Raw genomic sequence first — 15,216 nt, 5'->3', positions numbered from 1 at the left:
CACTAGATAGCAGCACTATTACCTGTCATGTAGTGCTACAGATACTACCTAGGTATCTCTATGACAGGTAATAGTGCTGTTATCTAGTGCTCGTGCTAATGTATAATATTGTGTGTTATAGAGATACCTAGGTAGTATATGTAGCACTACATGACAGGTAATAGTGCTGTTATCTAGTGCTCTTGCTAATGTATAATATTGTGTTATAGTGCTGTTATCTAGTGCTCTTGCTATTGTATAATATTGTGTTATAGAGATACCTAGGTAGTATCTGTAGCACTACATGACAGGTAATAGTGCTGTTATCTAGTGCTCTTGCTAATGTATAATATTGTGTGTTATAGAGATACCTAGGTACCATCTGTAGCACTACATGACAGGTAATAGTGCTGTTATCTAGTGCTCTTGCTAATGTATAATATTGTGTGTTATAGAGATACCTAGGTAGCATCTGTTGCACTACATGACAGGTAGTAGTGCTGTTATCTAGTGCTTTTACAAATGGATAACATTCTTGCAAAACTGCTGCCATATACTGCTCCACAAATCGTCCAGCTCCTAAGCATACGTCCCTTCTTTTTAACAAAATAACAAAGATAATAGAAGTAAATTAGAAAGGGTTTTAAAATCGCATGCATTATCTGAATCATGAAAGAAAAATTTTCCTATCCCTTTAACATCTTATAGTTTGCAGAGAGTGATACATTACATCACTGGCGATCTTAATGCTTTTTCCCCATTTCACTTCGGAGAGAGTTCTTGACCCAATTGCTCTTCCACGCTCTAATACTCCTCGTCAGTACACGGCTAGGGCCATTTACTCGGTATCTGCAGTGAGTTGATAAGGGTTTCACTAGCTGGCAGCCTATTTGGTAATTAAACATTTTAGATGAAATAACACTGTATGCTGTTGATATACATTGACATAAGAATTCATATCATCATACTCTAATGACAAAACCCAGATGACAATTATTCTGTCAATGATTTTAGCTTAAAAGCTTCTGGCTGTGCAGAGGTTAAATCTCAAACAAGGCCTAACACCCCATGTAAAGTCCAGAAATAACACAAGCTGATCTGTGCACAGAGGACTATTTTTAAGCACAGAATCACATGGCACATTACCATTCTGCTTTTTTCCTCCAGACACCACATACAACTCTTCAGCACATTAAAAAAAGAAGATCCTGTGAATTTGGCTAAAACTTAGCATCTTGGGTAAGCTGAGTCAAGGGTGATATTTAAGTTACAAGAGCTGTGTGCTGACGCCCAGCTTTACAACTCTTTAAAAAATGTCAGATCTTTTTTATCTACTGTATTAACTTTATTACACTATAGGAATGTAAAATGTGCCTGTTCTCTTTTAAATGAACCTTGATGCTGTGGAAATTAAGATTTAATCCCAATTTTACCTTTTTATATCTTTCAAGGACAAAAAGGTTAAACCAATAAATGATGCTTATAAATAATCCTGCATAGCGACACGATTAGAGCGCGTGATCTGCAGAAAAGCGCTGATATAGACGTTATACAACTTCATCATTGTACAGAACTAGCATTGCAGAAAATAAAAAGATTATTAAAGAAAATAAATATTTGTTAGGTAATGATATCTGCTGTAAGACGCTGCCCTCATCTGTTTGTAAATTCCAGTGTCGACCAAGCTACCATTACTGGGATGTTTGTGTAGTAATGAGTGAATATGAGTAAATATAAAATAACAATGAAAAAACTGTTTAGCACAGACATTAATTGCTCCACTGGAAGTCAAAATATAAATGTTCATGATTAAGATAGAGCCTACAAAAAAAAAAGTCAAATTTAAAATGTATCTATTATTCTTGGTTTCCTTTGTGGAAGTTTAGCTCTTTCTTATGAGAGCATACTGAGGTAGGCTGTGTTTGCAAAATGTTTGTAAGAATGTTATACATTTAGTGTTCAAGAAATGTGTCTAAGAAAATGTAACATTATTTAAATGATATTGTAGAAATTCTTCTGTGTCTAAATCAACTCTCTGGTACATTCTTGCTCAGACAAATGCTGATCTTTCTCATCTATGGTTCAGCTGTTTAATATTTTCCTACTCATGTCTGTCACTGAACCTGATGGTTTTTGTTACATAATGTGACTGAAGAATAACATAATGACTCAGATGCCAAACCTGACACAGTATTAAAGGGACACTGAACCTATTTTTTTTTTTCTTTCATGATTCGTATAAAGCATGAGATTTTAAGCAACTTTCTAATTTACTCCCATTATCAATTTTTCTTCGTTCTCTTGCTATCTTTATTTCAAAAGCAGGAATGTAAATCTTAGCAGCCAGCCCATTTTAGGTTCAGCACCATGGATAGCGCTTGCTTATTTGATGCTTTCATTTACCCTCCAATAAGCAAGCATAACCCAGGTTCTCAAGCAAAAATGGGACAGCTCCTATGCATCAGATTCCTGCTTTTCAAATAAAGATAGCAAGAAAACAAAGAAAATTTGATAATAGGAGTAAATTAGAAAGTTGCTTAAAATTGCATGCTCTATCTGAATCATGAAAGAAAAATTTTGGGTTTAGTGTCCCTTTAACTTCTAACATAGCTGTAGATTCCATTCCAGTTCAAAATGCTCATCAGACACTTCCTAAGAAAAACTACTCAAGAGGAAAAGGATCTAGAACCTTTTTAATTACTTAAAGAGACAGTAAAGCTTAAATTAAATGATTCAGATAGAGCAGCAATTTTAAACAACTTTCTAATTTACTTCCATTAATAAAATGCACAGTCTTTTTATATTTACACTTTTTGAGTCACCAGCTCCTACTGAGCATGTGCAAGAATTCACAGAATATACGTCTATGCATTTGTGATTGGCTGATGGCTGTCACATGATACAGGGGAGTGGAAATATACATAACTTTGAAATTTGTTGGATCAAAATCTGCTACACATTTGAAGTTCAAACTAAGGGCTATTGCTGTTCTTTCATGATTCAGACAGAACAAACGATTTAAAACATGTTTCCAGTCTACTTCTGTTATCACATGTGCTTAATTCCCTTGGTATCCTTTGTTGAAGAATCAGCAATGCACTACTGGGAGCTAGATGAACACATTGGGTGAGCCAATGACTAGAAACATTTATGTGCAACCACCAATCAGCATCTAGCTCCCAGTGATACATTGCTTATCCTGAGCCTACCTAGGTATGTTTTTCAAAGGATACAAGGAAAGTAAATTAGATAATAGACGTATATTGTAAAGTCAAAGTTAAAACTGCATCATCTATATTAGTTCTTCAGAATCTGTTGGCACTCTACAAATAACTTATACAAATAATAATATGAAAATGTAATTAAAGGGACAGTATACACTCATTTTCATATAACTGCATGTAATAGACACTACTATAAAGAATAAGATGCACAGATACTGATATAAAAATCCAGTATAAAACGGTTTAAAAACATACTTAGAAGCTTTCAGTTTAACTCTGTTGAAAAGGCAGTCGGAAAGCCCACTGCAAGTGGGAAATAAGACACTCCCCCCTCCCCCTTCTTTTGCATATGAAAAGACCCTTTACACAAACAGGAGCAAGCTGGAGTAGGTAGCTGACGGTATTCTCATAAAACCTTGGGGCTTGGTTAGGAGTCTGAAAATCAGAGCAATGTTATTTAAAAATAAGCAAAACTATACATTAAAAAAAACTAAAAACTTGATGAGCTATATAAATAGATCATCTACAAAACATTTATGCAATGAAAAAAACATAATTTATGCTTACCTGATAAATTTATTTCTCTTGTAGTGTATCCAGTCCACGGATCATCCATTACTTATGGGATATTAACTCCTCCTCAACAGGAAGTGCAAGAGGATTCACCCAGCAGAGCTGCTATATAGCTCCTCCCCTAACTGCCATTACCAGTCATTCGACCGAAAACATGCAGAGAAAGGAAAACCATAGGGTGCAGTGGTGACTGTAGTTTAATGGAAAAATTACCTGCCTTAAAGTGACAGGGCGGGCCGTGGACTGGATACACTACAAGAGAAATAAATTTATCAGGTAAGCATAAATTATGTTTTCTCTTGTTAAGTGTATCCAGTCCACGGATCATCCATTACTTATGGGATACCAATACCAAAGCTAAAGTACACGGATGACGGGAGGGACAGGCAGGCTCTTTATACGGAAGGAACCACTGCCTGAAGAACCTTTCTCCCAAAAACAGCCTCCGAAGAAGCAAAAGTGTCAAATTTGTAAAATTTGGAAAAAGTATGAAGAGAAGACCAAGTTGCAGCCTTGCAAATCTGTTCAACAGAAGCCTCATTCTTAAAGGCCCAAGTGGAAGCCACAGCTCTAGTAGAATGTGCTGTAATTCTTTCAGGAGGCTGCTGTCCAGCAGTCTCATAGGCTAACCGTATTATGCTACGAAGCCAAAAGGAGAGAGAGGTAGCCGAAGCTTTTTGACCTCTCCTCTGACCAGAATAAACGACAAACGGGGAAGACGTTTGTCGAAAATCCTTAGTTGCCTGTAGATAAAATTTCAGGGCACGGACTACATCTAGATTGTGTAGCAGACGTTCCTTTTTCGAAGAAGGATTAGGACACAAAGATGGAACCACAATCTCTTGATTGATATTCCTGTTAGTGACCACCTTAGGTAGGAACCCAGGTTTAGTACGCAGAACTACCTTGTCTGAATGAAAAATCAGATAAGGAGAATCACAATGTAAGGCAGATAACTCAGAGACTCTTCGAGCCGAGGAAATAGCCATTAAAAACAGAACTTTCCAAGATAACAACTTGATATCAATGGAATGAAGGGGTTCAAACGGAACCCCCTGTAAAACATTAAGAACTAAGTTCAAACTCCATGGTGGAGCAACAGTTTTAAACACAGGCTTGATCCTAGCTAAAGCCTGACAAAAAGCTTGAACGTCCGGAACTTCTGACAGACGTTTGTGTAAAAGAATGGACAGAGCTGAAATCTGTCCCTTTAAGGAACTAGCGGATAAACCCTTTTCTAAACCTTCTTGTAGAAAAGACAATATCCTCGGAATCCTAACCTTACTCCATGAGTAACTCTTGGATTCGCACCACTATAAGTATTTGCGCCATATCTTATGGTAAATCTTTCTGGTAACAGGCTTCCTAGCCTGTATTAAGGTATCAATAACTGACTCAGAAAAACCACGTTTTGATAAAATCAAGCGTTCAATTTCCAAGCAGTCAGCTTCAGAGAAATTAGATTTTGATGTTTGAAGGGACCCTGGATCAGAAGGTCCTGTTTCAGAGGTAGCGACCAAGGTGGACAGGATGACATGTCCACTAGATCTGCATACCAAGTCCTGCGTGGCCATGCAGGCGCTATTAGAATCACTGATGCTCTCTCCTGTTTGATTCTGGCAATCAATCGAGGAAGCATCGGGAAGGGTGGAAACACATAAGCCATCCCGAAGGTCCAAGGTGCTGTCAAAGCATCTATCAGAACCGCTCCCGGATCCCTGGATCTGGACCCGTAACAAGGAAGCTTGGCGTTCTGTCGAGACGCCATGAGATCTATCTCTGGTTTGCCCCAACGTCGAAGTATTTGGGCAAAGACCTCCGGATGAAGTTCCCACTCCCCCGGATGAAAAGTCTGACGACTTAAGAAATCCGCCTCCCAGTTCTCCACTCCCGGGATGTGGATTGCTGACAGGTGGCAAGAGTGAGACTCTGCCCAGCGAATTATCTTTGATACTTCCATCATTGCTAGGGAGCTTCTTGTCCCTCCCTGATGGTTGATGTAAGCTACAGTCGTGATGTTGTCCGACTGAAACCTGATGAACCCCCGAGTTGTTAACTGGGGCCAAGCCAGAAGGGCATTGAGAACTGCTCTCAATTCCAGAATGTTTATTGGTAGGAGACTCTCCTCCTGATTCCATTGTCCCTGAGCCTTCAGAGAATTCCAGACAGCGCCCCAACCTAGTAGGCTGGCGTCTGTTGTTACAATTGTCCAGTCCGGCCTGCTGAATGGCATCCCCCTGGACAGATGTGGCCGAGAAAGCCACCATAGAAGAGAATTTCTGGTCTCTTGATCCAGATTCAGAGTAGGGGACAAGTCTGAGTAATCCCCATTCCACTGACTTAGCATGCACAATTGCAGCGGTCTGAGATGTAGGCGTGCAAAGGGTACTATGTCCATTGCTGCTACCATTAAGCCGATCACCTCCATGCATTGAGCTACTGACGGGTGTTGAATGGAATGAAGGACACGGCATGCATTTTGAAGCTTTGTTAACCTGTCTTCTGTCAGGTAAATCTTCATTTCTACAGAATCTATAAGAGTCCCCAAGAAGGGAACTCTTGTGAGTGGAAAGAGAGAACTCTTCTTTTCGTTCACCTTCCATCCATGCGACCTTAGAAATGCCAGTACTAACTCTGTATGAGACTTGTCAGTTTGAAAGCTTGAAGCTTGTATCAGAATGTCGTCTAGGTACGGAGCTACCGCAATTCCTCGCGGTCTTAGTACCGCCAGAAGAGCACCCAGAACCTTTGTGAAGATTCTCGGAGCCGTAGCCAATCCGAATGGAAGAGCTACAAACTGGTAATGCCTGTCTATAAAGGCAAACCTTAGATACCGGTATGTGAAGGTAAGCATCCTTTAAATCCACTGTGGTCATGTACTGACCCTTTTGGATCATGGGTAAAATTGTCCGAATAGTCTCCATTTTGAACGATGGAACTCTTAGGAATTTGTTTAGGATCTTTAAATCCAGGATTGGCCTGAAAGTTCCCTCTTTTTTGGGAACCACAAACAGATTTGAGTAAAACCCTTGTCCCTGTTCCGACCGTGGAACTGGATGGATTACTCCCATTAATAAAAGCTCTTGTACGCAGCGTAGAAACGCCTCTTTCTTTATTTGGTTTGTTGACAACCTTGACAGATGAAATCTCTCTCTTGGGGGAGAGTATTTGAAGTCCAGAAGGTATCCCTGAGATATTATCTCTAGCGCCCAGGGATCCTGGACATCTCTTGCCCAAGCCTGGGCGAAGAGAGAAAGTCTGCCCCCCACTAGATCCGTTCCCGGATCGGGGGCCCTCAATTCATGCTGTTTTAGGGGCACCAGCAGGTTTCCTGGCCTGCTTGCCCTTGTTCCAGGACTGGTTAGGTCTCCAGCCTTGTCTGTAGCGAGCAACAGATCCTTCTTGTTTTGGAGCAGAGGAAGTTGATGCTGCTGCTGCTTTGAAATTTCGAAAGGAACGAAAATTAGATTGTCTAGCCTTAGGTTTGGCTCTGTCTTGAGGCAGGGCATGGCCTTTACCTCCTGTAATGTCAGCGATAATTTCTTTCAATCCGGGCCCGAATAAGGTCTGCCCTTTGAAAGGTATATTAAGAAATTTAGACTTAGAAGTAACGTCAGCTGACCAGGATTTTAGCCACAGTGCTCTGCGCGCCTGAATGGCGAATCCGGAATTCTTAGCCGTAAGCTTAGTTAAATGTACTACGGCATCTGAAATAAATGAGTTAGCTAACTTAAGAGCTTTAAGCCTGTGTGTAATCTCATCTAATGGAGCTGATTCAAGTGTCCCTTCCAGAGACTCAAACCAAAATGCTGCTGCAGCCGTGACAGGCGCAATGCATGCAAGGGGTTGCAATATAAAACCTTGTTGAACAAACATTTTCTTAAGGTAACCCTCTAACTTTTTATCGATTGGATCTGAAAAGGCACAGCTATCCTCCACCGGGATAGTGGTACGCTTAGCTAAAGTAGAAACTGCTCCCTCCACCTTAGGGATCGTTTGCCATAAGTCCCGTGTGGTGGTGTCTATTGGAAACATCTTTCTAAATATCGGAGGGGGTGAGAACGGCACACCGGGTCTATCCCACTCCTTAGTAACAATTTCAGTAAGTCTCTTAGGTATAGGAAAAACGTCAGTACTCGACGGTACCGCAAAATATTTATCCAACCTACACATTTTTTCTGGTATTGCAACTGTGTTACAATCATTCAGAGCCGCTAACACCTCCCCTAATAATACACGGAGGTTTTCCAGCTTAAATTTAAAATTTGAAATATCTGAATCCAATCTGTTTGGATCAGAACCGTCAGCCGCAGAATGAAGCTCTCCGTCCTCATGTTCTGCAAGTTGTGACGCAGTATCTGACATGGCCCTAACATTATCAGCGCACTCTGTTCTCACCCCAGAGTGATCACGCTTACCTCTTAGTTCTGGTAATTTAGCCAAAACTTCAGTCATAACAGTAGCCATATCCTGTAATGTGATTTGTAATGGCCGCCCAGATGTACTCGGCGCCACAATATCACGCACCCCCCGAGCGGGAGATGCAGGTACTGACACGTGAGGCGAGTTAGTCGGCATAACTCTCCCCTCGTTGTTTGGTGAAATGTGTTCAATTTGTACAGATTGACTTTTATTTAAAGTAGCATCAATACAGTTAGTACATAAATTTCTATTGGGCTCCACTTTGGCATTAGCACATATAGCACAGATGTCTTCCTCTGAATCAGACATGTTTAACACACTAGCAAATAAACTAGCAACTTGGAAATACTTTTCAAGTAATTTACTATAATATGAAAACGTACTGTGCCTATAAGAAGCACAGAAAGAGTTATGACAGTTGAAAGTTAATAAACTGAAAGGTTATAGCATCAAATCTTTGTAAAAAACACAATTTTAGCAAAGGCTTGTTCCCATTAGCGAAGGATAACTAACCCTGATAGCAGAAAAAAAAGTTACAGAAATAAACGTTTTTTATCACAGTCAACTACAATCTCACAGCTCTGCTGTGAATGATTACCTCCCTCAAAACAAGTTTTGAAGACCCCTGAGTTCTGTAGAGATGAACCGGATCAAGCAGGAAATACAGTGAGCTTCTGACTGAATTTTTTGACCTCCCCCTCACACACAACAGTGAGAGAGATCAGTAAACTGTCATAAATTAAATAAAACAACTGCCAAGTGGAAAAAATAATGCCCAAAACATTTTATTCACCCAGTACCTCAGAAAATGAAACGATTTTACATGCCAGCAAAAAACGTTTAACATAAATTAAGTGTTATTAAAGAGCCTGTTGCCAGTCCCTGCAAATTAGGCTAAAGTCTTATGCACACAGTATAATTCCAGTGAAGTGCCATTCCCCAGAATACTGAAGTGTAAAATATACATACATGACAGCCTGATACCAGTTGCTGCTACTGCATTTAAGGCTGAGTTTACATTATATCGGTATGGCAGAATTTTCTCATCAATTCCATTGTCAGAAAATAATAAGCTGCTACATACCTCTTTGCAGATTAATCTGCCCGCTGTCCCCTGATCTGAAGTTTACCTCTCCTCAGATGGCCGAGAAACAGCAATATGATCTTAACTACGCCGGCTAAAATCATAGTAAAAACTCAGGTAGATTCTTCTTCAAATTCTACCAGAGAAGGAATAACACACTCCGGTGCTATTATAAAATAACAAACTTTTGATTGAAGGTATAAAACTAAATATAATCACCATAGTCCTCTCACACATCCTATCTAGTCGTTGGGTGCAAGAGAATGACTGGGAATGGCAGTTAGGGGAGGAGCTATATAGCAGCTCTGCTGGGTGAATCCTCTTGCACTTCCTGTTGGGGAGGAGTTAATATCCCATAAGTAATGGATGATCCGTGGACTGGATACACTTAACAAGAGAAATGAGTGTATAATGTCCCTTTAAGACTTTACTATCCTTTTAACACTTTCGTGACAGGTTTAAAGTGCCTACATCGGAACAACTGTTTGATGTAGACAAATTGAAACTACGCGATCGTGCATATGATCGCGAGATTTCAATTAATGGATCGCATCTGGGGGGCGTCCCTACAACCCTAGGAACGCCCTCCAGACCGCGATCAAATCCTATAAGCACAGAAGGCTTCAGGACAGCCGTTAGCTATGACGTTCTATTCCGTCATAACGGCTTTAAAGCCCAGTGTAATTATGACAGAATAGAACGGCATAACGGCATTAAAAGGTTAATATGAATAAACAAAACAGAAGAGTACATCTATCTATCAGTCTATCATCTATCTGTCTATATCATCTTTCTATCCTTCTATCTTTTTAGATATCATCTATATATCATCCATCTTTCTATCTATCATCTATCTAATAGAGATGGTGTGTCAGTCCTTTTAATATTCAATACTCAATCAATAAAGGATCAAAAACGATAACCTACATTTAAACATTCAAATGTTACATTGGAATATTATGCTCCATCTGTAAAAAATATGAAATACTAAGCTGAGAATAGGGTATCAGTACTGTATGGTATCATTAAGTATTTATATATACTGTATGTGTGTGTGTATATGTGTATATATATATATATATATATATATATATATATATATATACACACACACATATATATATATATATATATATATATATATATACACACATACATACACACACACTATATATATATATATATATATATATATATATATATATATATATATATATATATATATATATATATATATATATATATATATATATATAATTATTATATAATCATTGACCAGGCATGAGAAAACAACAAATACTTATTTTAGTTTCGAAAACTGCAATTATTTCATCCATATTTTAAAGATGTGGTGCTCTAAGAAAGATTATTCAGATGTATTTTTTTTATCTTATATTATATTTAACGTCTCAAAACATTCTTTGAAGTTGCTATCGTTCCACACCCCTGTCAGCCTTTCCTATTACAACAGTGTACCCAAGTGAATTATGTATTAGAACGCAACAGTTATTATGGAACTCTTGTATAGTTAGATCCCAATAATAGCAATGCAATCAAAAAACATTTCAAAGAAATTAATTACATTCCTACATTCAAAATCATTCTGAGCTCAGTAAAGACCTGGACAAACTTTGGATAAGTGTGAAATATGAACGAAAATGAACTTCGGAATATGAAACTGCATAAAGCACTGACATTAGTCCGTTTGTTGGGACTTTCTCTGTGACCTAAAATCCTATTGATTACATCTGAGTTTTGCTATTGATTGATTTATCCAATTTGTAATATATTTTTTATTCTGACCTAGAGATGACATCTTAGCTGGCCTATCACATTCACGGAGCAGCGTTTGACATCCTTGGGATACTATGGTAAGTTATCTGACCTAAAGGGACATAAAGTGTATATTTAAATTCAAGGTATCAAAGGGACAGTCTAGTCAGAATTAAAGGGACAGTCTACACCAGAATTTTTATTGTTTTAAAAGATAGATAATCCCTTTATTACCCATTCCCCAGTTTTGCATAACCAACACAGTTATATTAATATACTTTTAACCTCTGTGATTATCTTGTATCTAAGCCTCTGCAAACTGCCCCTTTTTTCAGTTCTTTTGACAGACTTGCAGTCTAGCCAATCAGTGCCTGCTCCCAGATAACTTCACGTGCACGAGCACAGTGTTATCTATATGAAATACGTGAACTAACACCCTCTAGTGGTGAAAAACTGTTAAAATGTAATCTGAAAAGAGTTGGGTTTCAAGGTCTAAGAAATTAGCATATGAACCTAGTAGGTTAAGCTTTCAACTACGAATACCAAGAGAACAAAGCAAAATTGGTGATAAAAGTAAATTGGAAAATTGTTTAAAATGACATGCTCTATCTGAATCATGAAAGTTTATTTTGGCCTAGACTGTCCCTTTAAACTTTCATGACTCAGATAGGGTATGTAATTTTAAACAACGTTCCAGGTTACCTTTATCAGCAAATTTGTTTTGTTCTCTTGGTATGCTTAGTTGAAACTAACCCTAGGTAGGATCATATGCTAATTTTTAAGCCCTTGAAGGCCGCCTCTTAACTCAATGTATTTGACAGTTTTTCACAGTTAGAGGGCGTTAGTTCATGTGTTTTATATAGATAACATTGTGCTCATGCCCGTGAGTTACTTATGAGAGGGCAGTGATTGGCTAAAATGCAAGTCTGTCAAAATAACTGAAATAAGGGTGTAGTCTGCAGAGGTTTAGATACAAGTTAATTCGATATGTATAAAGTATATTAATATAACTGTGTTGGTTATGCAAAACTGGGAAATGTTAATAAAGAGATTATCTATCTTTTTTAAACAATACAAATTCTGAGTAGACTGTCCCTTTAAACCGCCATTAAAAAAACCTCATGCATAAAATACATAACTAGAGGAAATGGCACATAAAAAAACCTCATACATATAATACATAACTAGAGGAAATGGCACATAAAAAAACCTCATACATATAATACATAACTAGAGGAAATGGCACATAAAAAAACCTCATGCATATAATACATAACTAGAGGAAATGGCACATAAAAAAACCTCATACATATAATACATAACTAGAGGAAATGGCACATAAAAAAACCTCATGCATATAATACATAACTAGAGGAAATGGCACATAAAAAAACCTCATACATATAATACATAACTAGAGGAAATGGCACATAAAAAAACCTCATGCATATAATACATAACTAGAGGAAATGGCACATAAAAAAACCTCATACATATAATACATAACTAGAGGAAATGGCACATAAAAAAACCCTCATACATATAATACATAACTAGAGGAAATGGCACATAAAAAAACCTCATGCATATAATACATAACTAGAGGAAATGGCACATAAAAAAACCTCATGCATATAATACATAACTAGAGGAAATGGCACATAAAAAAACCTCATGCATATAATACATAACTAGAGGAAATGGCACATAAAAAACCCTCATACATATAATACATAACTAGAGGAAATGGCACATAAAAAAAACCCTCATACATATAATACATAACTAGAGGAAATGGCACATAAAAAAACCTCATGCATATAATACATAACTAGAGGAAATGGCACATAAAAAAACCTCATACATATAATACATAACTAGAGGAAATGGCACATAAAAAAACCCCTCATACATATAATACATAACTAGAGGAAATGGCACATAAAAAAACCTCATGCATATAATACATAACTAGAGGAAATGGCACATAAAAAAAACCCTCATACATATAATACATAACTAGAGGAAATGGCACATAAAAAAACCTCATGCATATAATACATAACTAGAGGAAATGGCACATAAAAAACCTCATGCATATAATACATAACTAGAGGAAATGGCACATAAAAAACCTCATGCATATAATACATAACTAGAGGAAATGGCACATAAAAAAACAAAATAAGCACTGCCTGTGTAGAGTTCCTCACATCTGCAATGCAGGTTCCTCTGTTAGTTCTGACTTTGCTGCGGGTATGCACCTGTGAGAGGCTTTGCTGTGGGTATGCACTAGTGAGAGGCTTTGCTGTGGGTATGCACCTGTGAGAGGCTTTGCTGTGGGTATGCACCTGTGAGAGGCTTTGCTGTGGGTATGCACCTGTGAGAGGCTTTGCTGTGGGTATGCACTAGTGAGAGGCTTTGCTGTGGGTATGCACCTGTGAGTGGCTTTGCTGTGGGTATGCACCTGTGACTGGCTTTGCTGTGGGTATGCACCTGTGACTGGCTTTGCTGTGGGTATGCACCTGTGAGAGGCTTTGCTGTGGGTATGCACCTGTGAGCGGCTTTGCTGTGGGTATGCACCTGTGAGAGGCTTTGCTGTGGGTATGCACTAGTGAGAGGCTTTGCTGTGGGTATGCACCTGTGAGAGGCTTTGCTGTGGGTATGCACCTGTGAGAGGCTTTGCTGTGGGTATGCACTAGTGAGTGGCTTTGCTGTGGGTATGCACTAGTGAGTGGCTTTGCTGTGGGTATGCACAAGTGAGCGGCTTTGCTGTGGGTATGCACTAGTGAGTGGCTTTGCTGTGGGTATGCACAAGTGAGCGGCTTTGCTGTGGGTATGCACTAGTGAGTGGCTTTGCTGTGGGTATGCACCTGTGAGAGGCTTTGCTGTGGGTATGCACTAGTGAGAGGCTTTGCTGTGGGTATGCACCTGTGAGTGGCTGTGCTGTGGGTATGCACCTGTGACTGGCTTTGCTGTGGGTATGCACCTGTGACTGGCTTTGCTGTGGGTATGCACCTGTGACTGGCTTTGCTGTGGGTATGCACCTGTGAGAGGCTTTGTTGTGGGTATGCACTAGTGAGAGGCTTTGCTGTGGGTATGCACCTGTGAGAGGCTTTGCTGTGGGTATGCACCTGTGAGAGGCTTTGCTGTGGGTATGCACTAGTGAGTGGCTTTGCTGTGGGTATGCACAAGTGAGCGGCTTTGCTGTGGGTATGCACTAGTGAGTGGCTTTGCTGTGGGTATGTACAAGTGAGCGGCTTTGCTGTGGGTATGCACTAGTGAGTGGCTTTGCTGTGGGTATGCACAAGTGAGCGGCTTTGCTGTGGGTATGCACTAGTGAGTGGCTTTGCTGTGGGTATGCACAAGTGAGCGGCTTTGCTGTGGGTATGCACTAGTGAGTGGCTTTGCTGTGGGTATGCACAAGTGAGCGGCTTTGCTGTGGGTATGCACTAGTGAGAGGCTTTGCTGTGGGTATGCACCTGTGAGAGGCTTTGCTGTGGGTATGCACCTGTGAGAGGCTTTGTTGTGGGTATGCACTAGTGAGAGGCTTTGCTGTGGGTATGCACAAGTGAGCGGCTTTGCTGTGGGTATGCACTAGTGAGAGGCTTTGCTGTGGGTATGCACCTGTGAGCGGCTTTGCTGTGGGTATGCACCTGTGAGAGGCTTTGCTGTGGGTATGCACCTGTGAGAGGCTTTGCTGTGGGTATGCACCTGTGAGAGGCTTTGCTGTGGGTATGCACCTGTGAGAGGCTTTGCTGTGGGTATGCACCTGTGAGAGGCTTTGCTGTGGGTATGCACCTGTGAGAGGCTTTGCTGTGGGTATGCACCTGTGAGAGGCTTTGCTGTGGGTATGCACCTGTGAGTGGCTTTGCTGTGGGTATGCACCTGTGAGAGGCTTTGCTGTGGGTTTGCACCTGTGAGAGGCTTTGCTGTGGGTATGCACCTGTGACTGGCTTTGTTGTGGGTATGCACCTGTGACTGGCTTTGCTGTGGGTATGCACCTGTGAGAGGCTTTGCTGTGGGTATGCACCTGTGAGAGGCTTTGCTGTGGGTATGCACCTGTGAGAGGCTTTGCTGTGGGTATGCACCTGTGAGAGGCTTTGCTGTGGGTATGCACCTGTGAGAGGCTTTGCTGTGGGTATGCACCTGTGAGTGGCT

At 39.9% G+C, this 15,216-nt stretch overlaps 1 protein-coding gene across 1 annotated transcript in view; it reads left to right on the top strand.

The window, feature by feature from the left end:
- Positions 1-1,098: 1,098 nt before the first annotated feature.
- FBXO40 (F-box protein 40) overlaps positions 1,099-15,216 on the top strand; it is a 41,527-nt gene continuing 27,409 nt past the window's right edge. Inside the window, exons 1-2 of the mRNA XM_053705805.1 lie at positions 1,099-1,218; positions 11,090-11,153. Coding sequence (XP_053561780.1) covers positions 11,151-11,153 — 3 coding nt within the window. The 5' untranslated portion in view covers positions 1,099-1,218; positions 11,090-11,150. The remainder of the gene's footprint in view (positions 1,219-11,089; positions 11,154-15,216) is intronic.

This window comes from Bombina bombina, chromosome 3 (assembly GCF_027579735.1).
Source record: "Bombina bombina isolate aBomBom1 chromosome 3, aBomBom1.pri, whole genome shotgun sequence".
Taxonomy (NCBI): domain Eukaryota; kingdom Metazoa; phylum Chordata; class Amphibia; order Anura; family Bombinatoridae; genus Bombina; species Bombina bombina.
Note: the sequence above shows the minus strand (reverse complement) of the source record. Positions and strands in the feature narration are given on the sequence as shown.